The 25,091-nt window shown below is 47.7% G+C and overlaps 1 protein-coding gene across 2 annotated transcripts in view; it reads left to right on the top strand.

The window, feature by feature from the left end:
- CCT5 (chaperonin containing TCP1 subunit 5) overlaps positions 1–25,091 on the top strand; it is a 422,120-nt gene that overhangs the window by 22,531 nt on the left and 374,498 nt on the right. For both annotated transcript variants that reach the window (XM_075331906.1, XM_075331907.1), the window contains exon 2: positions 10,362–10,422. In XM_075331906.1, the coding sequence (XP_075188021.1) occupies positions 10,362–10,422 (61 nt within the window). The remainder of the gene's footprint in view (positions 1–10,361; positions 10,423–25,091) is intronic.

The following is a 25,091-nucleotide window of genomic DNA, read 5'->3' as shown; positions in this document are numbered from 1 at the left end:
AGGCAGCTGGGGGCAGCCCGTACCTGCCTGCGGTACCTGGCATACAAAAAATATGGTGAAGCCCACGTTATTTATTTATTTATTTATTTTTAGTTTGTAGGCAAAAAGCTTTATAAAAAAAAAAAAGTCTTCCCTGGATTTTCCATTGCTAGTGAAGGCAACTCCCCCTGCTTGGTGTTATCAGCCAGTAGCTGCTTTGGTTACCCTTAGCAATAGAAAATTCAGCGGGAGCCCATGCATTTTTTTTTTTTTTTTTTTATTTTTTTTATTCCTAACCCTAGGGTTAGGGTTATGTGTTTCGGTTTCTTGAGTGTTTTTTATTTATTTTATTTTTTTTTAAAAATCGATATGGGCTTTGCATATTGAGCACCAGAGCATTTTGCTGCTCACTCATCCCTACTCCTGACCACACAGCCAGCAGAACAAGTAGTCAGATGACTCCAGTGTTGGCCGATTACTTGTTCTGTGTCCCCCTGTCTCTCTGCATCCATCGCAGCGTGTGCGGGCTGTGAGGTCAGCTTAGTTCAGTCTGGCACTGGAGTCAGCTGATCTGAACTCAGCTGAACTCCAGACCACACAACCCGCACACGGTCACACGTGATCGGCAGCAGGCAGTGACTGCTGTTAACCTATATCCATCGCAGCGCGTACGGGCTGTGAGATCCAGGCAAAAAAAAACTATGTGAAAGTAGCCTGCAAAATGCATGCCACATGGATGATACGCACGACACACAGACTAGGCAAGAGGGAAAAGTCAATCTCATGACCCTATCATTCTCCCCCCAATTATCTATTTTTTTTCACATGTTGTGCCGGCTAAAGGCTGCTTTCATACATCAGTTTTTTGCCATCAGGCACAATCCGGCGAAAAACGGATAAAGCCTGATCCGTTTTTTTTTCCGCATTGAATTGTATTAGTGCCGGATTTTGCCTGATGCCCTTGTGTTGCATCAGTTGTGCACAGATACAGCAAAATTTGTGTCCAGCTGCCGGAAAGATCGCAGCATGCAATGTTTTTTGGCAGCGGCAAAAAAACTGACAGCGCCGGATCAGGCGTCATGTACAATGAAAGCCTATGGGCGCTGGATCCTTTGTAAACGACATACAACGCATTACAGCAACTGATTCTGTTTTATTTTTTCTACTGAGCATGCTCACTAGCACAACGGATCCGTCCAAAAACTGAAGGAACTGATGAAAAAAAACTGATGCAAGTGATCCGATTTTTTTTTTTTTTTTTTTTGTTTTTTTTTTTTTTTTGCCTGATCCATTGCATCAGTTTTTACACCGGATTGTGCCTGATGCTAAAAAACTGATGTGTGAAAGCAGCCTAATCATAATTTCTGTACACCCACACACACACACACACACACACACTATGAACTATATGAGAACAAGCAGAAGATAGACGCTTTCTTCCCCTGGTTGTGCAGAGCTGGGAGCTTCTGCTGTCTCTATTGTGATTGCTCTCACTGCTTCCACAGGGAAGATGGCAGGGAGGAGTCTTTGGGTTGAGAGCTGAGTGGGTGTGTTAGATACAGTCCTAGAGCCGCAAAGAATTATGGGAGTTGTAGTAACTGAATCCAGGGAGTTAGGAGAGATTAACCCCATCAGAGCTGGAGCCAGAATTGAGTATGTGCTGCTAGAGCACCATAAAAGGTAATTTTACTGAAATAACATAATAGATGTGTTGAGAGGCACATATTAGCAAGATTTGAGATAAAAAAAAATCCATTTTGGTAACTGGACAACTTTAAATTTTGGGCTAAAAGATGACTTTCAACAACAAGGCATATGACATGAAGCAGACAGATGTAGTGTTGGAAATAATCATAACCTGTATGCCCATATAAATATGTTAGATATGTCAAATGGGGTGACAGATTCCTTCTATTACTTTTTCTGAGTCCTTTCTCATTGTAACAAATCACTAAATTTATGGATATCTTTAGTTTAATTTCCTTGCATATGTGGATTGAATGGGTTATCACTGACATCTGGTGAGCAATAGTGATGAGCGAGCATGCTTGTCACTACTCGGTACTCGCACGAGTATCACTGTACTCGGGCTGCTCGGCGGGGACCGAGTAATCTCGCGATACTCGTGCTTTACTCGTGGTCTTCATTTCTGCATGTTGGCGCTCTTTTGAGAGCCAGCCCTCATGCAGGGATTGGCTGGCAGACCACTGCAATGCCACAGCCCTGTTAGTTGTGGAATTGCAGTGATTGGCCGGCCTGCACAGCGTCACCGAGCCTTTATATAGGCCGGCGCGCTGTGCTCTGCTCACAGCTATTCTGACAGTGAGTGTAGGGAGAGTGTCGCTGATTCAGGGAAAGCTTTGCGGCCCTTTATAGCTTTTTCAGTTGCAGGGCTGCAAACAGTGTGACCAAAAGTCCTTCTCAGGACTATTCTAGTTGTATACAGGCAGGCAGGGTATAGCCAGGTCGGCGTACAGTAGCAGAGTCCTTCTCAGGACTATTGTTGCTATATACAGGCAGGGTATAGCCAGGTCTGAATACAGGCTAGTGACCAAAAGAGTCCTTGTCAGGACTATTGTAGCAGTATACAGGCAGGCAGGCAGGCAGGGTAGTGGTGACCGTATACCAGCCTTCATATCTGGGGCTGGTGTACACAGTGTAAAACAGTCCAGATAGTGTCTGACTTGTCTGTACTGTAATTGTCGCTCCCCAAAAAAACCTGTTAGGTTATTATTGCGTCCGTGCTTGGTTTTTAAAACCGCACGTGTGTGCCTGTTGGTGGCAGCGTACAGGTGCACTGGTGTGCGTTTACCAAACTATTATATAACGCACAAGTGTAGTGTATAATACACGTCAGTCAGCAGTGGCTGATAGTGTCAGAGTTCTTAATTTTTGCTCCTAAAACCTGTGTTAGGTTATTATTGCGTCCGTGCTTGGTTTTTAAAACCGCACGTGTGTGCCTGTTGGTGGCAGCGTACAGGTGCACTGGTGTGCGTTTACCAAACTATTATATAACGCACAAGTGTAGTGTATAATACACGTCAGTCAGCAGTGGCTGATAGTGTCAGAGTTCTTAATTTTTGCTCCTAAAACCTGTGTTAGGTTATTATTGCGTCCGTGCTTGGTTTTTAAAACCGCACGTGTGTGCCTGTTGGTGGCAGCGTACAGGTGCACTGGTGTGCGTTTACCAAACTATTATATAACGCACAAGTGTAGTGTATAATACACGTCAGTCAGCAGTGGCTGATAGTGTCAGAGTTCTTAATTTTTGCTCCTAAAACCTGTGTTAGGTTATTATTGCGTCCGTGCTTGGTTTTTAAAACCGCACGTGTGTGCCTGTTGGTGGCAGCGTACAGGTGCACTGGTGTGCGTTTACCAAACTATTATATAACGCACAAGTGTAGTGTATAATACACGTCAGTCAGCAGTGGCTGATAGTGTCAGAGTTCTTAATTTTTGCTCCTAAAACCTGTGTTAGGTTATTATTGCGTCCGTGCTTGGTTTTTAAAACCGCACGTGTGTGCCTGTTGGTGGCAGCGTACAGGTGCACTGGTGTGCGTTTACCAAACTATTATATAACGCACAAGTGTAGTGTATAATACACGTCAGTCAGCAGTGGCTGATAGTGTCAGAGTTCTTAATTTTTGCTCCTAAAACCTGTGTTAGGTTATTATTGCGTCCGTGCTTGGTTTTTAAAACCGCACGTGTGTGCCTGTTGGTGGCAGCGTACAGGTGCACTGGTGTGCGTTTACCAAACTATTATATAACGCACAAGTGTAGTGTATAATACACGTCAGTCAGCAGTGGCTGATAGTGTCAGAGTTCTTAATTTTTGCTCCTAAAACCTGTGTTAGGTTATTATTGCGTCCGTGCTTGGTTTTTAAAACCGCACGTGTGTGCCTGTTGGTGGCAGCGTACAGGTGCACTGGTGTGCGTTTACCAAACTATTATATAACGCACAAGTGTAGTGTATAATACACGTCAGTCAGCAGTGGCTGATAGTGTCAGAGTTCTTAATTTTTGCTCCTAAAACCTGTGTTAGGTTATTATTGCGTCCGTGCTTGGTTTTTAAAACCGCACGTGTGTGCCTGTCGGTGGCAGCGTACAGGTGCACTGGTGTGCGTTTACCAAACTATTATATAACGCACAAGTGTAGTGTATAATACACGTCAGTCAGCAGTGGCTGATAGTGTCAGAGTTCTTAATTTTTGCTCCTAAAACCTGTGTTAGGTTATTATTGCGTCCGTGCTTGGTTTTTAAAACCGCACGTGTGTGCCTGTCGGTGGCAGCGTACAGGTGCACTTGTGTGCAATTTCCAGAAACTTTGATATAACGCACAAGTAGTGAATATACACGTCAGCAGTGCACAGCATTGCAAAATGCGCAAGGGCATTGGCAAGGAACAAGGAAGTGGACGTGATGGTGGTGCAGGCAGAGGCCGAGGTCGTGGGCAAGCTCTAATTTCGCCACAACAAAGGGCCACATCTAGTCGCTCGCACGTCCTGTCCCAAATTCTTGGGGACCGCAGCAGTACACCGCTCTTGAACCAAGACCAGTGTCAACAGGTTGTTAGTTGGATAGCGGATAATGCTTCCAGTCAGATTGGCACCACCACAAACACTCTGTCTTCCACACGGTCAAGTGTCAGTAGCCGTGATACTGCACCGCACATTTCTGAACCTGATCCTCCTTCCTACCACCAGGCTGAGTACACGTCCTCCTCGGACATTAATGATCCCACACTTGGACACTCGGAAGAGCTGTTCACGTTTCCATTCACACATTCTGGCCTCTCGCCAGCTCATATTGAAGTGGGTCATGAGGAGATCGTCTGTACAGATGGCCAAATATTTGAGCAGCCACGTTCTCACGAAGTTGGCAACGTGTCTCAACAAGTGGTGGACGATGATGAGACAAAATTGTCAGCAAGTCAGGAGGAGGAGCAGGGTGCGGAAGAGGAAGACGACGTGGTGGATGATCCAGTAACTGACCCAACCTGGCAGGAGGATATGCAGAGCGAGGACAGCAGTGCACAGGGGGAGGGAGGCGTAGCATCACAACAGGCAGTAAGAAGCAGGGTGGTGGCCCCAGGCAGAAGTCAGGCAACCGTTCCCCGGAACAACACGACGACACAAGGTGCCTGTACAAATGTTAGGTCTTCACGAGTCTGGCAGTTTTTTTAAGTTGGATCCAGATGATTCAAAAAAGGCCATTTGCAACACCTGCCGTGCCAGCATCAGCAGGGGTACCAAAACTAGCAGCCTGACCACCACCAGCATGATCAGGCACATGTCAGCCAAGCACCCGACTTTGTGGGAAGTACAACAGAGTCGAGGAGCAGTGCTTGCTGATGTCACTGCTACGTCTTCGCTGGTTGTGCATGCGAGCCAATCCTCTGTCCATGCTGCCTGCGAACAAGCCTCCTCCACTCCTGCACCTGCAGTTGCCTACGCAGAAAGAACACCATCATCAAGCACGTCCTTGTCCCAGCGCAGCGTTCAGTTATCCATTCAGCAAACCTTTGAACGCAGGCGCAAATACACTGCCAACACCCCACATGCCACAGTTCTAAATGCTAACATTTCGCGACTGCTTGCGCTGGAAATGTTGCCTTTTAGGCTGGTGGAGACAGAAGCATTCCGTGACCTGATGGCGGCAGCTGTCCCACGTTACTCGGTCCCCAGCCGCCACTATTTCTCCCGGTGTGCCGTCCCCGCGTTGCATAACCACGTGTCACAAAACATCACACGTGCCCTGAACAACGCTGTTTCACCCAAGGTCCACCTAACCACAGACACGTGGACAAGTGCTTGTGGGCAAGGCCGCTACATCTCGTTGACGGCACACTGGGTTAATATTGTGGAAGCTGGGACCCAGTCTGAGCGAGGGACGCAACACGTCCTTCCCACACCAAGGTTTGCAGGCCCTACCTCAGTCAGTGTTTCACCCACACTCTACAGCTCCGGAATGTCATGCTCTTCAGCCTCCTCCTCCTCCTGCGCATCCTCATCCACTGTGCCCTCCACACCAGTCACAAGCTGGAAGCACTGCAGCACTGCCTCGGCGAAGCGGCAACAGGCTGTGCTGAAGCTAATCTGCATAGGTGACAAACCCCACAATGCAGAAGAGCTGTGGACAGCTCTGAAACAGCAGGCAGATCACTGGCTCACACCTCTGAACCTAAAGCCAGGAAAGGTCGTTTGTGACAATGGCCGGAACCTGGTGGCGGCTTTGAGGCGAGGCCAGCTGACACATGTTCCATGCGTGGCCCATGTGCTCAACCTCGTGGTTCAGCGGTTTATAAAGTCATACCCAGAGCTGTCTGATCTGCTGGTAAAAGTTCGCCGCCTGTCTGCACATTTTCGAAAGTCACCTACTGCTTCAGCCGGCCTTGCCGGCTTTCAGCGCCGTTTGCATCTTCCGGCTCACAGACTGGTGTGTGATGTCCCCACGCGTTGGAATTCAACTCTGCACATGTTGGTCAGGATATGTGAGCAGAAGAGGGCAGTTGTTGAGTACCTGCATCACCTAAGCCGTCGGGAAATGGGTCAAACTCCACACATAACACCTGAGGAGTGGAGATGGATGTCAGACCTATGTACCATCCTCCAAAACTTTGAGGACTCCACCAAGATGGTGAGTGGTGATGACGCCATTATTAGCGTCACCATACCGCTACTCTGCCTTCTAAAACGGTCCCTGCTGAAAAACAAACATGATGCATTGCAGGCGGAGCGCGATGAGTTGCAGCAAGAAACAGTAGTGGGTGTGGGTGATAACACACAGCCCAGCCTCGTCTCATCACAACGTGCAGTGGAGGACTATGACGAGGAGGAGGATGAAGACATGGAGCAACTCTCCGGCCAAATTGAGGATATGACATGCACACCAGTCATATCCTCGATTCAGCGTGGCTGGCCAGAGGACAGGGTAGATGAGGAGGAGGAGGAGGAGGAGGAGGAGGAGGAGGAGGACAGCATGTTCAGTCATCTTGTTGGTCAGGCTACTGAAGTCCTGGCTGTTAAGAGTCTGGCGCACATGGCTGACTTTATGGTAAGCTGCCTGTCTCGTGACCCTCGCGTTAAGAACATCTTGGCCGACAATCATTACTGGTTGGTAACACTGTTAGACCCACGCTACAAGGAGAACTTTTTGTCTCTTATTCCCGTGGAGGAGAGGTCAACCAAAATGCAGCAGTTTCGGAAGGCCATACTCACGGAAGTAGGCAAAGCATTCCCCTCACAAAACGCTAGCGGCATAGGTCAGGAATCAGTGGACAACCGAGGCGTACAGCCGAGAGAGGCACAAGTCCAATCCGCCAGAGGTAGGGGAACAGTCTTTAAGATGTGGGACAGTTTTCTCAGCCCCTCACGTACCACAGCCCCTGAGGTGCGGGGTAGTGCCACAAGAAATCCTAAGTTTGCCCAGATGCTGAAGGAGTACCTTGCAGATCGAACAACTGTACTCCGACATTCCTCTGTGCCTTACAATTATTGGGTATCCAAGCTGGACACGTGGCATGAATTGGCTCTCTACGCCTTGGAAGTCCTGGCCTGCCCTGCTGCTAGCGTTTTGTCAGAGCGTGTTTTTAGTGCCGCAGGTGGAATCATTACAGATAAACGCACCCGCCTGTCAACTGAAAATGCTGACAGGCTGACTCTGATAAAGATGAACAAGGGTTGGATTGGGCCAGACTTCACCACACCACCAGCAAATGAGAGCGGAGTTTAAAGTTTGCCATGTACCTCCACTCACCCATGGGTACACTTCTCGACTTTGGATAATCGCTGGACTGCTCCTCCTTCTCCTCATGCGCCATCATGATGACCGTTACAATAGTTAGGCCTTTGTTTCAGGTATACCCCCAGTGGTAAATTTTTTCGCCCATTCTTTGCAGAATGGACATTACAACGACAGGAGACCCGCTCCTTTGCAATGGGAACAATGTTTTGAGGCCCTCATGCACGTCTCTACCCAGGGACAACGTGGAGCCTCCCAATTTTTGGCTGCCCTGCCTAAGGGCTATACTGAAATACACCCACTTCCTTACAATGGGCACTTCAGGTTTACAGGCCATCATGCACGTCTCTATCCAGGGACAATGTGGAGCCTCCCAATTTTTGGCTGCCCTGGCAAAGGGCTATACTGAAATACACCCACTTCCTTACAATGGGCACTTCAGGTTTACAGGCCATCATGCACGTCTCTATCCAGGGACAATGTGGAGCCTCCCAATTTTTGGCTGCCCTGGCAAAGGGCTATACTGAAATAGACCCACTTCCTTACAATGGGCACTTCAGGTTTACAGGCCATCATGCACGTCTCTATCCAGGGACAATGTGGAGCCTCCCAATTTTTGGCTGCCCTGGCAAAGGGCTATACTGAAATAGACCCACTTCCTTACAATGGGCACTTCAGGTTTACAGGCCATCATGCACGTCTCTATCCAGGGACAATGTGGAGCCTCCCAATTTTTGGCTGCCCTGGCAAAGGGCTATACTGAAATAGACCCACTTCCTTACAATGGGCACTTCAGGTTTACAGGCCATCATGCACGTCTCTATCCAGGGACAATGTGGAGCCTCCCAATTTTTGGCTGCCCTGGCAAAGGGCTATACTGAAATAGACCCACTTCCTTACAATGGGCACTTCAGGTTTACAGGCCATCATGCACGTCTCTATCCAGGGACAATGTGGAGCCTCCCAATTTTTGGCTGCCCTGGCAAAGGGCTATACTGAAATAGACCCACTTCCTTACAATGGGCACTTCAGGTTTACAGGCCATCATGCACGTCTCTATCCAGGGACAATGTGGAGCCTCCCAATTTTTGGCTGCCCTGGCAAAGGGCTATACTGAAATAGACCCACTTCCTTACAATGGGCACTTCAGGTTTACAGGCCATCATGCACGTCTCTATCCAGGGACAATGTGGAGCCTCCCAATTTTTGGCTGCCCTGGCAAAGGGCTATACTGAAATAGACCCACTTCCTTACAATGGGCACTTCAGGTTTACAGGCCATCATGCACGTCTCTATCCAGGGACAATGTGGAGCCTCCCAATTTTTGGCTGCCCTGGCAAAGGGCTATACTGAAATAGACCCACTTCCTTACAATGGGCACTTCAGGTTTACAGGCCATCATGCACGTCTCTATCCAGGGACAATGTGGAGCCTCCCAATTTTTGGCTGCCCTGGCAAAGGGCTATACTGAAATAGACCCACTTCCTTACAATGGGCACTTCAGGTTTACAGGCCATCATGCACGTCTCTATCCAGGGACAATGTGGAGCCTCCCAATTTTTGGCTGCCCTGGCAAAGGGCTATACAGAAATAGACCCACTTCCTTACAATGGGCACTTCAGGTTTACAGGCCATCATGCACGTCTCTATCCAGGGACAATGTGGAGCCTCCCAATTTTTGGCTGCCCTGGCAAAGGGCTATACTGAAATAGACCCACTTCCTTACAATGGGCACTTCAGGTTTACAGGCCATCATGCACGTCTCTATCCAGGGACATTGGTGAACCTCACAATTTTGGACTGCCCTGGCAAAGGAAAATACTACAAAGACTCACTTCCTCAAAATGGGCACATTAGACTCAAGAGGCCTTCATGTACGTCTCTTCTCAGGGACATCGGAGTGCCACACAATGTTTTCACGTAAAATCTTTCATGTATTAATCTCAAAAAGTAACATACACCAGCTCTATCTCACTATTGGGTATGTGCCCTTAACATTTCTGCCATGAAAAATCATTTTGGGGTCATTTTGGAAGGTTTTCTGGTGAGTCCGTAAAAATGGCGTAAAACGCGGACAAAATTGTTCACAGCTGTGACTTTTGAGTGATAAATGCTTCAAGGGGTCTTCCCCATGCTGTTGCCATGTCATTTGAGCACTCTTCTGAGACTTTTGTGACATTTTTAGGGTTTCTCCATGCTGCCGGGAGGTCATTTCACAAAAATACTCGGGTCTCCCATAGGATAACATTGGGCTCGTTGCTCGGGCCGAGTACACGAGTATCTTGGGAGGCTCGGCCCGAGCTTCGAGCACCCGAGCTTTTTAGTACTCGCTCATCACTAGTGAGCAATTCATGTCAATAGAACCTTTGGGAATAATAATTTATAGAACTTCAACATATTCCTCAGTACTTTACAATTCAAAGGGAACATGTACAGAAGAATATCGCAAGTAATAGCTACAAAGAGAAGTGAGGGCTTTGCTCGCAAGGGTATAATCTAAGTATTTTTACTTAGAAAATTGGGGATTTGTTCAATACTTTAACCTGCTATGTGTGTATATTGTGTGTGTGCTTATAATAAATTTAATTTTTATCTACAGGTCTTGTTAGTCTGTTAAATTTCTTTTATCCTTTATGTTTCAGTCTCACATTATGGCTGCTAAAGCTGTTGCAAATACCCTTAGGACGTCATTGGGACCTAATGGTAAGAAATATATATATTTTTTTTCTATTTTTCACTGAAACTTGACATTCCTGTTCTTTAATTTCAAGTTACAGAAAAGGTTTATGAAGACAATTTCCTAATTGTTCATAATTATAGAGATTAAAAATACATTTCTTAGCCATCAGACACATGAAATGAACATGGAATGTACAGGAAAGTGTTCAGACCCCTTTAATTTTTCCCTTTGTTTCATTGCAGCTATTTGGTAAATTAAAAATTCATTTTTTTTTATCATCAATGTACACTCTGCACCCCATTTTGTCAGGAATAAAAACAAATATATAGAATTTTTTGCACATTTTTTTAAACCAGAAAAACTGGGATCCAATCTCTGCCATGGTAACCCTGGGTAGTAATCATGATGACCCCAGGTTACTGAGCTACGGATCGCCTCAAGCCATGCTGGATGCATGGTGTTTGAGGCAAAGTACTGTGATATAATCCACTGAAGTGATATAGCACTACAGTGGATTATAGAAATGCAGGAAAAAAAATCGCTGAAACAATTGACATGATGCTACTTTTTGCAGCAACAAAATCTGCAAGGAAAAAAAAAGCAGCATGTGCACAGCAAGTCAAGATTCTCATAGACTTTGCTGCAATGTTTTTCCTTACAGTATTGATTAAAATCTGCAGGGAAAAATGCATAAAGAAATGAAAAAAAACAAACCAAAAACCTGCAACGTGTGCACATAGCCTAAAGCTATGTGCTAACGCTGCGTTGTTTGCTGCATTTTTCAGTGTTTTTTGGGTGCAGTTTTGGTACTAAAACTGCATGCATTTCCTTCCCCAGCACGAGATTTAATTTGTGCTGTGCGCGCGTTGGTTTTTTTTGGCTGCATCTTTGTGGTTACCACAAAGACGCAGCATGTCAATTCTCTTTGCATTTTGTCCCTGTGTTTTGGTGGACTGGCAGGGGATTGATTCCTGATATCTAGCCAGATGCCGGTCCCCATATAAAGTCTGTGAAGACTAGAATCCAGCGCAAAGGAGTAGGAGCAAGCCATTTATACTTACCGATTCACCGGGGCAGCTGTGACTCTGCTCCTGCGGCCTCTTATTCTTCCCAGGCTGTTCATTAGGCTAATAAAATTTCATTGCTTCCCCCGCCAACCGCATCTGTGATTGCAGTCAGACGAGCCCCCACGCAGAGTGACAGTGTGTCTGAGGCCTTCTAACACAGACGCCGGTGGGCATTTCTGTATCGTACAGTAACCTAAAAAAAATTGATGTAGGATTCCCGACCGCCCCCCCCATATTATGATACCAGCACAGATAAAGCCTGGCAGCTGGGGGATTGTATTCTCAGGCTAGTTATACCCATGGTTATTAATCTAAAAATATACAAAAGTCTTAAAATATCAGCCTGCAGTCCCGGAATTGCCACATCCATTGGATGCGACATTCTTGGCACTTTACCCGGGTCTTCCTGATTTCCCTGGTGTGTTGGCAATCGGGGTAATGAGTTGATGATAACCACTAAGTCCTGGATTAGTAATTTCCAGCATCTGTGTTTATTTATTTTCACTTACAGATTAGTGATAAGTGTTTCAAACACTGAAAAAAATGCTTTTATTTGAAATAAGACAAAAAAGGGGTGTTTTGGTGGTTAATAAAGGGGTGAAAGAGGATGCTTTTTTTTTTTTTTTGCTGTTTGTTTATTTTCACTTAGAGATTAGTGATATGGATGTCTCATTGGCTCCTGCCATTACTAATCCAGGACTTAGTGGCTGCTGTGGGCTGCCCTTAACTCCTTATTACCCACTGCACCAGGGCAATGGGAAGAGCCTGGTCCAGTGCCAGAATTGGTGCATCTAATGGATGCGCCACTTCTGGGGCGCCTGCAGGCTGCTATTGTTAGGCTGGAAAGAGCCAAATAACCATGGCCCCCAGTTGTCTGCTGTACCTTGTTTGGTTTAAGTAAAATGGGAGGACCCCACGTCTTTTTATTTAAAAAAAAAAAAAAAAAAAAAGATGCAGATTTGTCACACCTGCATAATAAAATGCATCAAAAACGCACTGTGACAACACACCCTAAAATTGATTGCAGATTTACTACCATTTCATAGTGTTTTGTCTTGCTTTTTTGCTTGTCTTTTGACAGCAGTGAATACTATAGAAATATAGGTTTTTATAGCTATTTGGCCTTAGTGTCAGAGTGTCAAATACACCCTGGGGCACATTCATAAGGGAATTACCTCCTACATTGTTAAAGGGGTTGTCCACTACTACCGGTAGGACAATACCTTCTAATTCCACATGTTTCTCCCAGGTAAAACAATAAAGACTATACTTGCCCTCCCGTACCAGCACCCTTCCAGCTGTGTCCAGGATTGCTATGCTGGGCCTCACATGGGGTTGTATTGTCATCTCTGCCCCACATCCAATCAGCGCTGGCTTCCTTCTCCCCACCTTTGGACGAAACTAACAATCAACAGGAAGTGAGCTCAGCGGCTGCGTTCACTTTCTGTTGATTAATTTGTTTGGCCCTACGGCCAGACCGCACATCAAATATACAAGTTGGGGGTTACTTGGGGAATAGTGATCACAAAATAATAAGTTTTCATGTATTCTTTAGTAAGATGTCTAGTAGAGGGGCTACAAGGACACTAAACTTCAGGAAAGCAAATTTTAAACGGTTGAGAGATGATCTTAGTGCAATAAACTGGGATGATGTACTAAGTAATAAAAGTACACAAAGCAAATGGGAGACTTTTATCAGCATCCTGAATAGGGCTTGTGCAGAAAATATACCCTATGGGAACAAACATGCTAGAAATAGGAGGAAACCCCTATGGCTAAATAGAGCTGTAAGGGAAGCAATAAAAGAAAAACAGAAAGCCTTAAAAGAATTAAAGAGGGTAGGTAGTGATGAGGCATTATATAATTATAGAAAATTAAATAAAATATGTAAAAAGCAAATTAAGTTAGCTAAGTTTGAGACAGAGAGACTCATTGCGAGAGAAAGTAAAAATAATCCTAAAATATTCTTTAACTACATAAACAGTAAAAAACTGAAAAGCGATAGTGTTGGCCCCCTTAAAAATAGTCTTGGTGAAATGGTGGAAGGGGATGAGGGTAAAGCCAACCTGCTGAATGACTTTTTTTTTTCTACGGTTTTTATACAAGAAAATGCCATGGCAGATGACATGACCAGTGATACCATAAATTCACCCTTGAATATTACCTGCTTAACCCAGCAGGAAGTACGCCGCCGCCTCGAACTCACCTAGGTTGACAAATCTCCGGGCCCGGATGGCATACACCCCAGAGTACTACAGGAATTGAGTTCTGTGATAGATAGACCATTATTTTTAATCTTCTCAGATTCCTTAAAAACAGGGTCGGTACCGCAGGACTGGTGCATAGCAAATGTGGTGCCAATATTCAAAAAGGGGACAAAAACTGAGCCGGGAAATTATAGGCCGGTAAGTTTAACCTCTACGGTTGGTAAAATCCTTGAGGGTTTCTTGAGAGATGCTATACTGGAGTATCTCAAGAAAAATAACCTTATGACAGAGTATCAACATGGGTTTTTGAGGGATCGATCCTGTCAAACTAATTTGATCAGCTTCTATGAAGAGGTAAGTTCAAGCCTGGACCAGGGAAATGCAGTGGATGTTGTGTATATGGACTTTTCAAAAGCTTTTGATACGGTGCCACACAAAAGGTTGGTACATAAAATGAGAATAATGGGGATAGGGGAAAATATGTGTAACTGGGTTAAAAACTGGCTCAGTGATAGGAAACAAAGGGTGGTTATTAATGGTACGTACTCGGACTGGGTCTCAGTTCATAGTGGGGTACCACAGGGGTCAGTATTGGGCCCGCTTCTTTTCAACATATTTATAAATGACCTTGTTGGGGGCATGCGGAGTAGAATTTCAATATTTGCAGATGATACTAAACTCTGCAGGGTAATCAATACAGAGGAGGATAATTTTATATTACAGGGAGATTTATGTAAATTGGAGGATTGGTCTGAGAAGTGGCAATTGAAGTTTAATGTAGATAAATGTAAGGTCATGCACTTGGGTAGAGGAAATAACATTTATGATTATGTACTTAATTGTAGAACACTGGGTAAAACAGACACAGAAAAAGACTTGGGTGTATGGGTGGATGGTAAACTTCACTTTAGTGGACAGTGTCCGGCAACTGCTGCCAGGGCTAATAAAATAATGGGTTGTATTAAAAGAGGTATAAGTGTTCATGAAAAAAATATAGTTCTACCTCTGTACAAGTCACTAGTGCGACCGCACTTAGAATACTGTGTACAATTCTGGTCACCGATATATAAGAAGGACATAGCTGAACTGGAGAGGGTGCAGAGAAGAGCCACCAAGATTATTAGAGGAATGGGTGGGCTGCAATACCAAGACAGGTTATTAAACTTGGGGTAATTTAGTTTGGAAAAACGAAGGCTTAGGGGGGATCTAATCACAATGTATAAATATATGAGGGGACAGTACAGAGACCTTTCCAAAGATCTTTTTACACCTAGGCCTGCAACTGGAACACGGGGGCATCCGCTACGTCTTGAGGAAAGAAGGTTTAATCATAATCACAGACGAGGATTCTTTACTGTACGAGCAGTGAGACTATGGAACTCTCTGCCGCATGATGTTGTAATGAGTGATTCACTACTAACATTTAAGCAGAGCCTGGATGCCTTTCTTGAAAAATTTAATATTACCAGTTATGTATATTAGATTTTATGACAGGGTATTGATCCAGGGAACTAGTCTGATTGCCGTATGTGGAGTCAGGAAGGAAATTTTTTCCCCATTGGAACTTGTTTGCCACATTGGTTTATTTTTGCCTTCCTCTGGATCAACATGTTAGGCTACGGGTTGAACTAGATGGACTAAGGCGGGCTTTGCACACTACGACATCGCAGGTGCGATGTCGGTGGGGTCAAATCGAAAGTGACGCACATCCGGCGTCACTTGCGATGTCGTAGTGTGTAAATCCTAGATGATACGATGAACGAGCGCAAAATCGTCGTCATCGTATCATCGCTGCAGCCTCCGACATTTCCATAATGCCGGGGGAGCGACAGGTACGATGTAGTTCCTCGTTCCTGCGGCCGCACACATCGCTGTGTGTGAAGCCGCAGGAGCGAGGAACTTCACCTTACCTGCCTCCCGGCTGCAATGAGAAGGACGGAGGTGGGCGGGATGTTTACATCCTGCTCATCTCCGCCCCTCCACTTTAATTGGTCGCCTGCCGTGTGACGTCACTGTGACGCCGCACGACCCGCCCCCTAAGGAAGGAGGCGGGTCGCCGGCCAGAGGGATGTCGCACGGCAGGTATGTGCGTGTAAAGCTGCCGTAGCGATAATAATCGCTACGGCAGCTTTCACTATATATCGAACGTGCGACGGGGGCGGGACTATCGCTGCAGCATCGGTAACACATTGTTACCGATGTTGCAACGTGCAAAGCCCGCCTTAGAGTCTCCCTTCAACCTTAAAAACTATGATACTATGATACTATGATACGGTGAGGAGACACTAAGGCCCAATAGCTTTTTATTATTTATCACTATAGAAATTACTGCTGTCTAAAAACGCAAGCCAAGAAAAATGTCCAGACCATGAGATAACTATCTGAGGAAATAGAGGAGGCAGAAAAGGTAAATGGTAAAGTGTTTGTATTGAAACGAGAAACAAAAGTCACATCAATCAATATAAATTTTTTTAACACTATATATATAGTGTGTGTGTGTGTGTGTGTGTGTGTGTGTGTGTGTGTGTGTGTGTGTGTGTGTGTGTGTATATATATATATATATGTATGTATGTATGTATGTGTGTTTATATTATAAATTATTAATTTTACTGTATATCCTATGCACATACTGCTCAAAAACTTAAAGGGAACACTTAACCAACCAAATATAACTCCCAAGTTAGTCAAACTTCTGTGAAATCAAACTGTCCACTTAGAAAGCAACACTGACAAACAATTTCACATGCTGTTGTGTAAATGGAATAGACATCAGATGGAAATTATTAGCAGTTATCAAGAAATACTCAAGGCCGGCTTCTCACTTGCGATGAACTCGCACGAGTGCAATGCGAGAAATTATCGCATTGCACTAGGACCCATGTTAATCAATGAGCCAGCTCCCATCTATTTTTTTTTTTTTTTTTTTTTCTCAGTCCAAATCGGACTGTGAAAAAAATCGCAGCATGCTGCGTTTTGGTCAGTTTCTCGTGCAAGTCTCTTCAATACAAGTCAATGGGTGCGTGAAAATAAACAGATGTCACACGGACGGCACACACCATCCTAGTGACATCAGTTTTTATAATTACATTTATTGCATGTTGCAGAAAACACTGCAAATGAGTGAGGTCTGTCGATGTCGGTCAATCTCAATTCTCTGTCAGTCAGTTAGTTTCTCTCTCCCTGTGTCGATCTCTCCCTCTCGGTCTCTATCTCCCTGTATCTGTCTATCCCTCCCCCCTCCCCCCCCCCCATCCCCCCTCATACTCACCGATCCCCGATCACCGGTGCGGCGCTGGACGGCTGTCACACTGCTTCGGTGGCTTTTTCTCTTTTGAAAAAGCCGGCCACTCATTATTCCATCTAGTATTCACTGCTTTCCCCGCCCACCGGCGCCTATGATTGGTTGCAGTTAAACACGCCACCATGTTGAGTGACAGCTGTCTCACTGCAACCAATCACAGCCGCCGGTGGGCAGGTCTATATCGTGCAGTAAATTAAATAAATCTAAAAAAAAACGGTGTGCAGTTCCTGGCAATTTTCATTCCAGCCAGGGTAAAGCCATATGGCATGAGGCTGGTATTGTCAGGATGGGGAGCCCCACGTTATGGGGAGCCCCCGACCCTAAAAATATCAACCAGCAGCCGCCCAGAATTGCCGCATCTATTAGATGCGACAGTCCCGGGACTGTACCCGGCTCATCCTGAATTGCCCTGGTGCGGTGGCAATCGAGGTAATAAGGAGTTAATGGCAACAGCCCATAGCTGCCACTAAGTCCTAGGTTAATCACGGCAGGCGTCTCTCAGAGATACCTTCCATGATTAACCTGTAACTTAAAGGAAAAAAAAGACATGCACCCAAAAATCATTTATTTGAAATAAATGACAAAAAACCCCCCACCCTCTTTCACCAATTTATTCAAGTCCCCAAATACCCCTCCAGGTCCGACGTAATCCACATAGGTCCCACGACGCTTTCAGCTCTGCTACATCAGAAGCTGACAGAGAGCAGTCACAAAACATGACCGCGCTCTGGGAGCTCCCTGCAGCGACTGAAGTGAGTCGCGCTATCAGCGATGACGTCACTCAGGTTACCCGCGGCCACCGCTCTCAGCTGGAGGACTTCAGCTGTGGCCGCGGGTAACCTCAGTGATGGCACCGCTGAAAGCGCAGATCACTTCAGTCAGGGGATTTGCGGTCACCGGTGAGACTTTCACCAGTGACCGAAAATCATGCCATGACACACAGACAGAGCCGCAGGATGACAATGAAGTCGGGTGAAGTTAATCTGACTTCATTCTGATCGCACGGCTCTGTCAGCGGCCATGTAGCAGAGCTGAATGGCAGATGTCATAGCTGCTGAGAATAAAAACGGATCACATACGGATAACACACGGATTGCACACGGACTACAATCAATTAAAAAATCATAGAATCGCATTGCTGTTGCATTGCACACTGATCATAACGTGAACAGAGCTCATGCTACTTTCTAGCATGAGACTCGGACCGATTTTACACGCATAAGTGTGTTTCCAGCTTAAAGGAGTGTTTCTGAAAGTGGGGAGCACAGACCACATCTCAGTACCAATGCTTTCTGGCTGATGTTTTGGTCACTTTTGAATGTTGGTTGTGCTTTCACACTCGTGGTAGCATGAGACGGACTCTACAACCCACAAAAGTGGCACAGGTAGTGCAGCTCATCCAGGATGGCACATCAATGCGAGCGATGGCAAGAAGGTTTGCGGTGTCTGTTAGTGTAGTGTCCAGAGCATGGGTCCCCAATTCCAGTCCTCAAGGGCCGCCAACAGTGCATGTTTTCAGGATTTCCTTAGTATTGCACATGTGATAATTTAATCACCTGCACAGTTGATGATTCCAACCAGGGCCGGATTATAGGCGGGGCTGGAGCCCAGGGGCCCCCACCAAAGGAGCTTCTAAGGGGGCCCCCACCATACTTGGCACTAGGCACCTGTCAGCATTTTTTTTTTTTTCTTCACACCCTCTCCCCCTCCGTAAAGACAGTCTAATAAATTAGCTGTGTTTTGGGGGGAGGGCACCGCTATTTATTTGCATCTGCGTCTTTCAGACGCAAAAACAAACTGCGGGCACAGGACGCTGATTGACCTCGGAAGTACCAGCGGCCGCTTGCACTTCCGGGCTCAGGTGTGCTAATGCTCCCTGCTATGTGCTGCGGCCGTACCCAGCGGGGGGGCAGCTGCGCCCCCTTAGAAGCAGGGGCACGGTGTGGTGGGCCGCTGTCTGCTGTCCCCGCTGCGCTCCTCTTCACTGTGTACATGCCAGGCACACTAGCAGGAGCAGGAGGCAGCGCGCTGTTCCGGCATATACACTGCAGAGGAGCGCAGCAGAGCCGATGACCGCAGCTTCCTCTTTCCGTTCCTATTCAAATGTATTTGCGTCTTTCAGACGTAAATACATTTGAACAGCGCGCCGGGACTGGGCTTCGCCCCCGACGTGCAGAAACGTGATGAGATCAGCACCTTGCTGATGCTGACGTCATCACAGTGCTGCGGGCGCCACACAGGGGACATGAGAAAGCGAGCGCTCCATGAAGGAGCTGAAGAGACAGGTTTAATTAATGGGGATGAGTGAGGAGGGGCTGAGGACACATAACGGGGAACATTTGTGAAGGAACACAGCTCTGTGACAGGCAGAGGAGGAGCACTGTATTCCGAGGGAGGGGGGGAGGCAGAAGTGTGTGGGGATGGGGCAGTGTAATTTGTGTGTAGGGGGTGATGAGGGTTTTATTGTGTGTGGGGGGGAGGGGTAATGGGGGATGCATTTGTGTGTGGGGGGAGGGGTAATGGGGGGGTGCATTGTAGTGTGTGTGTGTGTGTGTGTGTGTGTGTGTGTGTTGGGGGGTGATAGGGGGTGCATTGTAGAGTGTGTGTGTAGGGGGTGATAGAGGGTGCATTGTAGAGTGTGTGTGTAGGGGGTGATAGAGGGTGCATTGTAGTGTGTGTGTGTGTGTGTGTGTGTGTGTGTTGGGGGGTGATAGGGGGTGCATTGTAGTGTGTGTGTGTGTGTCTGGGGGTGCATTGTAGAGTGTGTGTGTGTGTGGTAATGGGGGGTGTATTGTGTGTGTGTGTGTGTGTGTGTGTGGGGAGGGGTAATGGGGGGGTGCATTGTATTGTGTGTGTGTGTGGGGGGGGGGAGGGGTAATGGGGGTGCATTGTATTGTGTGTGGGGGGGAGGGGTAATGGGGGGGTGCATTATGTGTGTGTGGGGGGGGAGGGATAATGGGGGTGCATTGTATATTGTGTGTGTGTGGGGGGAGGGGTAATGGGGGGTGCATTTGTGTGTGTGGGGGGAGGGGTAATGGGGGGTGCATTATGTGTGTTTGTGTGTGTGGGGGGGCGGAGGGGTAATGGGGGGGTGCATTATGTGTGGGGGGGAGGTTTAATGGGGGTGCATTGTATAGTGTGTGTGTGTGTGTGTGTGTCTGGGGGTGCATTGTAGAGTGTGTGTGTGTGTGTGGTAATGGGGGGTGTATTGTGTGTGTGTGTGTGGTAATGGGGGGTGTATTGTGTGTGTGTGGGGAGGGGTAATGGGGGGTGCATTGTGTGTGTGTGTGTGTGGGGGGAGGGGTAATGGGGGGTGCATTGTAGTGTGTGTGTGGGGGGGAGGGGTAATGGGGGTGCATTGTATTGTGTGTGGGGGGGAGGGATAATGGGGGTGCATTGTATATTTGTGTGTGTGTGTGTGTGGGGGGAGGGGTAATGGGGGATGCATTTGTGTGTGGGGGGAGGGGTAATGGGGGGTGCATTATGTGTGTTTGTGTGTGTGTGTGGGGGGGGGCGGAGGGGTAATGGGGGGGTGCATTATGTGTGTGGGGGGGAGGTTTAATGGGGGTGCATTGTATAGTGTGTGTGTGTGTGGAGGGGTAATGGGGCGTGTGTGTGTGTGTGTGTGTGTGTCAGTGTCAGAGCTGTGTGTGTAAGAAGCAGTACTGTGTGTGTATATATGAATTAGAGCAGTCTGTGCGCCCACCCCCCCAGAACTATATGGGTTCCCCAGAGCGCTATGTCACCCATCCCAGTAATGAGTACACCACCAGAGCTGTTTGCCACTCCAGTGACGTCTATGCCCCCTGCCCCTCCTGTAATGTATATATTGTAGCCCCCAGCCCCTCCTGTGATGTATATACAGCAGTGCAGTCATGTGTGTTAGTGACAGCCATCGTGAAACAGCCACATGTCCTGAAGGAGCTAGACGGAAACAAGCGGGGAGAGGTGAGTGAGGCTGCTGGCGACTTCCGCATATTAATACCTGTAAGGGCTCATGCGCACGTAACTGCTGAATATTCTGCAGCGATTTGACAGCACTTGTGCGCGTCAAATCGCTGCAGAAACACAGCATAATGGATGCAGTTTTTCTGTACAAAAAAAAGCTGATTTCCTGCGCTCTGGCTGCTGCCCCCACCATAGACAGAGTGGGAGCTGCATCCATAGCACACAGAATAATTGACATGCTCATTTTATGAACGCACAGATTTGGGTCAACATTTTAGCACCCAAATCGCTGCGTTCATAAAAGCAACGTGCGCATGTATCATGCACAATCTATATAGATTGTGCAGGGGACGCAGGACGCATGCATTTACACTGCAGTGCTATACGCAGCGTAAATGCATGGAATTACGCAACGTGCGCACGAGCCCTAATGTGTCTGTGTCTGCATGTATGTCAGTGTATATGACTTTGCATATATTTGTCTGTTTTATATGTATTTTTCTGAATTTATCTTCAAATATGTATATAAGTGTGCCTGTATGTGTATGTGCGTGTCTGTGTGTGGATGGGGTCCACTGAGACTTTCACCCGGAGCCCACAAAAACCTGGAGCCGGCCCTGGCTGCCTTAACATTGGGATCAATAAAAAATGTGAGTAAAGCGGGCTTTACACGCTACAATATATGTAACGATGTGTTGGCGGGGTCACGTCGTAAGTGACGCATATCCGGCATCGTTAGTGATATTGTAGTGTGTGACAGCTACGTGCGACCCTAATTGTGCGTTAAAACGTTGATCGCATACACGTCATACATTTTCTAAAAATTGAACGTCTGGTTGTTCATCGTTCTTGAGGCAGCACGCGTCGCACCGTGTGACACCCCGGGAACGATGAACACCGCTTACCTGCGTCCCGCCGGCAATGCGGAAGGAAGGAGGTGGGTGGGATGTTTACGTCCCGCTCATCTCTGCCCCTCCGCTTCTATTGGCCGGCCGCTGTGTGACGCCGCTGTGACGCCGAACGTCCCTCCCACTTCAGGAAGTGGATGTTCACCGCCCACAGCGAGGTGATTTGGAAGGTAAGTACGTGTGACGTGGGTTAATCGTTTGTGCGACACGAGATACAAATTGCCTGTTCCGCACATACGATGGGGGCGTGTGCGATCGCATACGAGATCGCATATGTAATTGAAACGTGTAAAGCAGGTTTAACTCTACTTTCTGTGTATTAGTGACTGCTGTGAGTGATCCTGGACTGTGTCTGTATTGTAGTACTGTAAATCTGAATGTGGCAGAACAGGATAAGATACATGTTCATTGGATTTATATCTAAATGCTACAGTTCGTGCTCTACTGTTATGGCTAAAAATGTTAACGTTATGGGGCCCCCACCAGATTTTCTGCCCAGGGGCCCCCACCAACCTTAATCTGGCCCTCATAACAACACCCATGCAATGCTAAGGAAATCCTGAAAACATGCACTTTTGGCGGCCCTCGAGGACTTTGGTTGGGGAACCCTGGTCCAGAGGATGGAGGCACTACCGGGATACAGGCCAGTACACCAGGAGACGTGGAGGGGGCCGTAGGAGGGCAATAACACAGAAGCAGGACCGCTACCTCCACCTTTGTGCAAGAAGGAGCAGGAGGTGCACTGCCAGAGCTCTGCAAAATGACCTCCAGCAGGCCACAAATGTGCATGTGTCTGCACAAACAGTTAGAAACCAACTCCATGAGGATGACATTAGGGCCCGACATCCACAAATGGGGGTTGTGCTCACTGCCCAACACCGTGCTGGATGCTTGGCATTTGCCACAGAACACCAGGATTGACAAATTCGCCACTTGTGCCCTGTGCTCTTCACAGATGAAAGCAGGTTCACACTGAGCACATGTTAGTCTGGAGATGCTGTGAAGAGCAATCTGCTGCCTGCAACATCCTTCAGCATGACCGGTTTGCCAGTGGGTCAGTAATGGTGTGGGGTGGTATTTCTTTGGCGAGCTGCACAACCTCCATGTGCTCGTCAGTGGTAGCCTAATTGCCATTAGGTACCGAGATGAGATCCTGAAACCACTTGTGAGACCATATGCTGGTGCCAGACCTCGTGTGGCTGTAGTGTCAGCAGTTCCTGCAAGTTGAAGGCATTGAAACTATGGACTGGCCTGCCTGTTCCCCAGACCTGAATACGATTGAGCACATCTGGGTCATCATGTCTCGCTCCATCCACCGACGTCACATTGCACCACAGACTGTTCAGCAGCTGGATGCTTTCGTCCAGGTGTGGGAGGAGATCCCTCAGGTGAACATCCGCAACCTCATCAGAAGCATGCCTAGGCGTTGTAGGGATGTCATACAGGCACGTGGAGGCCACACACAATACTGAGCCTCATTTTTCCCTTCACCACGGCAGCACCACCAGAGAGAGATAAATCAGCCCCTCTTAGTACAGGAAACCCTCTGAAATAAAAGGGCGGCTCCTCTCTCTCGCATCAGTTTTGGTTCCCCATCCCAAGATGGGAGACCCAGAAATGCTGTGGCGCTGCCAAAGTGAAGGACTGCTTTTTTTCGGGGTTGAGGCAGACGGGGGTGGGGGGGGGTGATGTCCTCCCACGGCCCTGACCCTGTTAGTTTCCGGAAGGGGACTGCCCTTTTTCCCCTTCGCCCGTGACAGCACCACCTGAGATAGGTTCCGCCCACATCAGGACAGGAAACCCACTGATAAAAAGGCGGTACCTCTCCTCCACATCAGTTTGGTTTCCTGTCCTGATGGACAACCCACGGATTCTCCCAGGTTCGACCCAGTGTGCAAGCTTGGTACTTGCCAAAAGCCGGCATTCGGACCTGGAAGCACCTCCCCAGGGCTTTGGCTTATGCGGTGGTGGGGCGCGAGCCTGGAGCGGCAGCTTGGCTCTGCGTCGCCCCCGGCGATGGTCCTCACACTGAGCCCGTGAGCTGGGCGCCCTGCTGCTGCTGTACACGTCGGGGGTGAAGAGGATGTGACACGGCACCCGGAAGGGTCGTCCAAGATGGCGGCGACCAGGATCAGGATTCAGGCGGCAAACTTGAATCGGTGTGGTATAAAGCAGTGACGCTTGCGGTGGTATCGTGAGTAGATCTTCTCCCTTTAGGATGGCAGACAGCTCCCCACCAGTGCAGGATGTCCCGGATAGACAGAAGGACTCTCAGCCTTCCCACCCTCAGCAGCGGGGGGGAACGCTCCTCTGGCAGGGCAAGCCCCTCCAGTCCGACAAGTTGTCACTCCGATTCCAGGAAGCCTGGAACTCTTAAATCACCATCGAAATCTGTATTTAACCGCCATCTTGGGGGGTGAGTGCCTGATGTCTTATTGCTTCCTTCTGTTTTCCCTATGTTCCATTGTTTCTCAGGTGCCTAAAAAGCATACCTCTAAAGAACTATAGATCATGCGGGGTGTGCAAAGAAACCTTGGCTTCTGATTACTGGAAAGACCTTTGTCCTTCCTGTATTAAGAAGGTCCTATGTACGGAAGCACCAAGTTTCACGGACGAATTACTGGACATTATCAGGGCCGAAGTACGGAATTCTATGGGCTCCCTATCCCAGTCAGCTACAAAAAAGCATAAGAAGACGGCTAGGAAATAGGCCGAATCCTTCGATAAGTCAGATAGCTCTGAGAGGCGTTCTGGATTCTCTTCACCTCCCTTTCCCTCATACTGACTCATCTTCTTCGGATGAAGGTGGCGGGGGGAGAGGGGGGAGTTGGAGGGCCGGGGAGGTTTAGGGGGGAGTTCAGCTGCCCTCCAGATTTGTGCCCCTGTTTGGTGCCCGGTGGCTGTCCCTGCAGGTTGTACACGCCGAGGCATGGATTCCCACCGCAGCAGTTCCGGGTAGGGAGTGACGTCTGCACATGCGCGGTGGGCGGCAAGATGGTGCTGCCCACCGCTAACAGGCTCCATGCATAGAAAAGTAAACCATTCCTGGGTGCTCTTCCTTCGTGTTTTTTTTTTTTTTCTTTTCTTGGAGGAGTTGCAGGAGCAATTTGGTGGCGAGGAGCAGCAACCACAGAAGCGATCGAAGCATCGAGGGAGTGGCGGTAGTCACTCCAGTGGGGGACGGCCCTACCAGAGGTCAATGGCTTCACACAGGAGTGCTCAGAAAGCCTCTCGTTCTACAGACCAGGTACCGTATGGCT

The sequence above is a fragment of the Anomaloglossus baeobatrachus genome, unplaced genomic scaffold (assembly GCF_048569485.1).
Source record: "Anomaloglossus baeobatrachus isolate aAnoBae1 unplaced genomic scaffold, aAnoBae1.hap1 Scaffold_103, whole genome shotgun sequence".
Lineage (NCBI taxonomy): Eukaryota > Metazoa > Chordata > Amphibia > Anura > Aromobatidae > Anomaloglossus > Anomaloglossus baeobatrachus.
The sequence above is the reverse complement of the archived record's forward strand: the minus strand, read 5'-3'. Positions and strand labels throughout refer to the sequence as shown.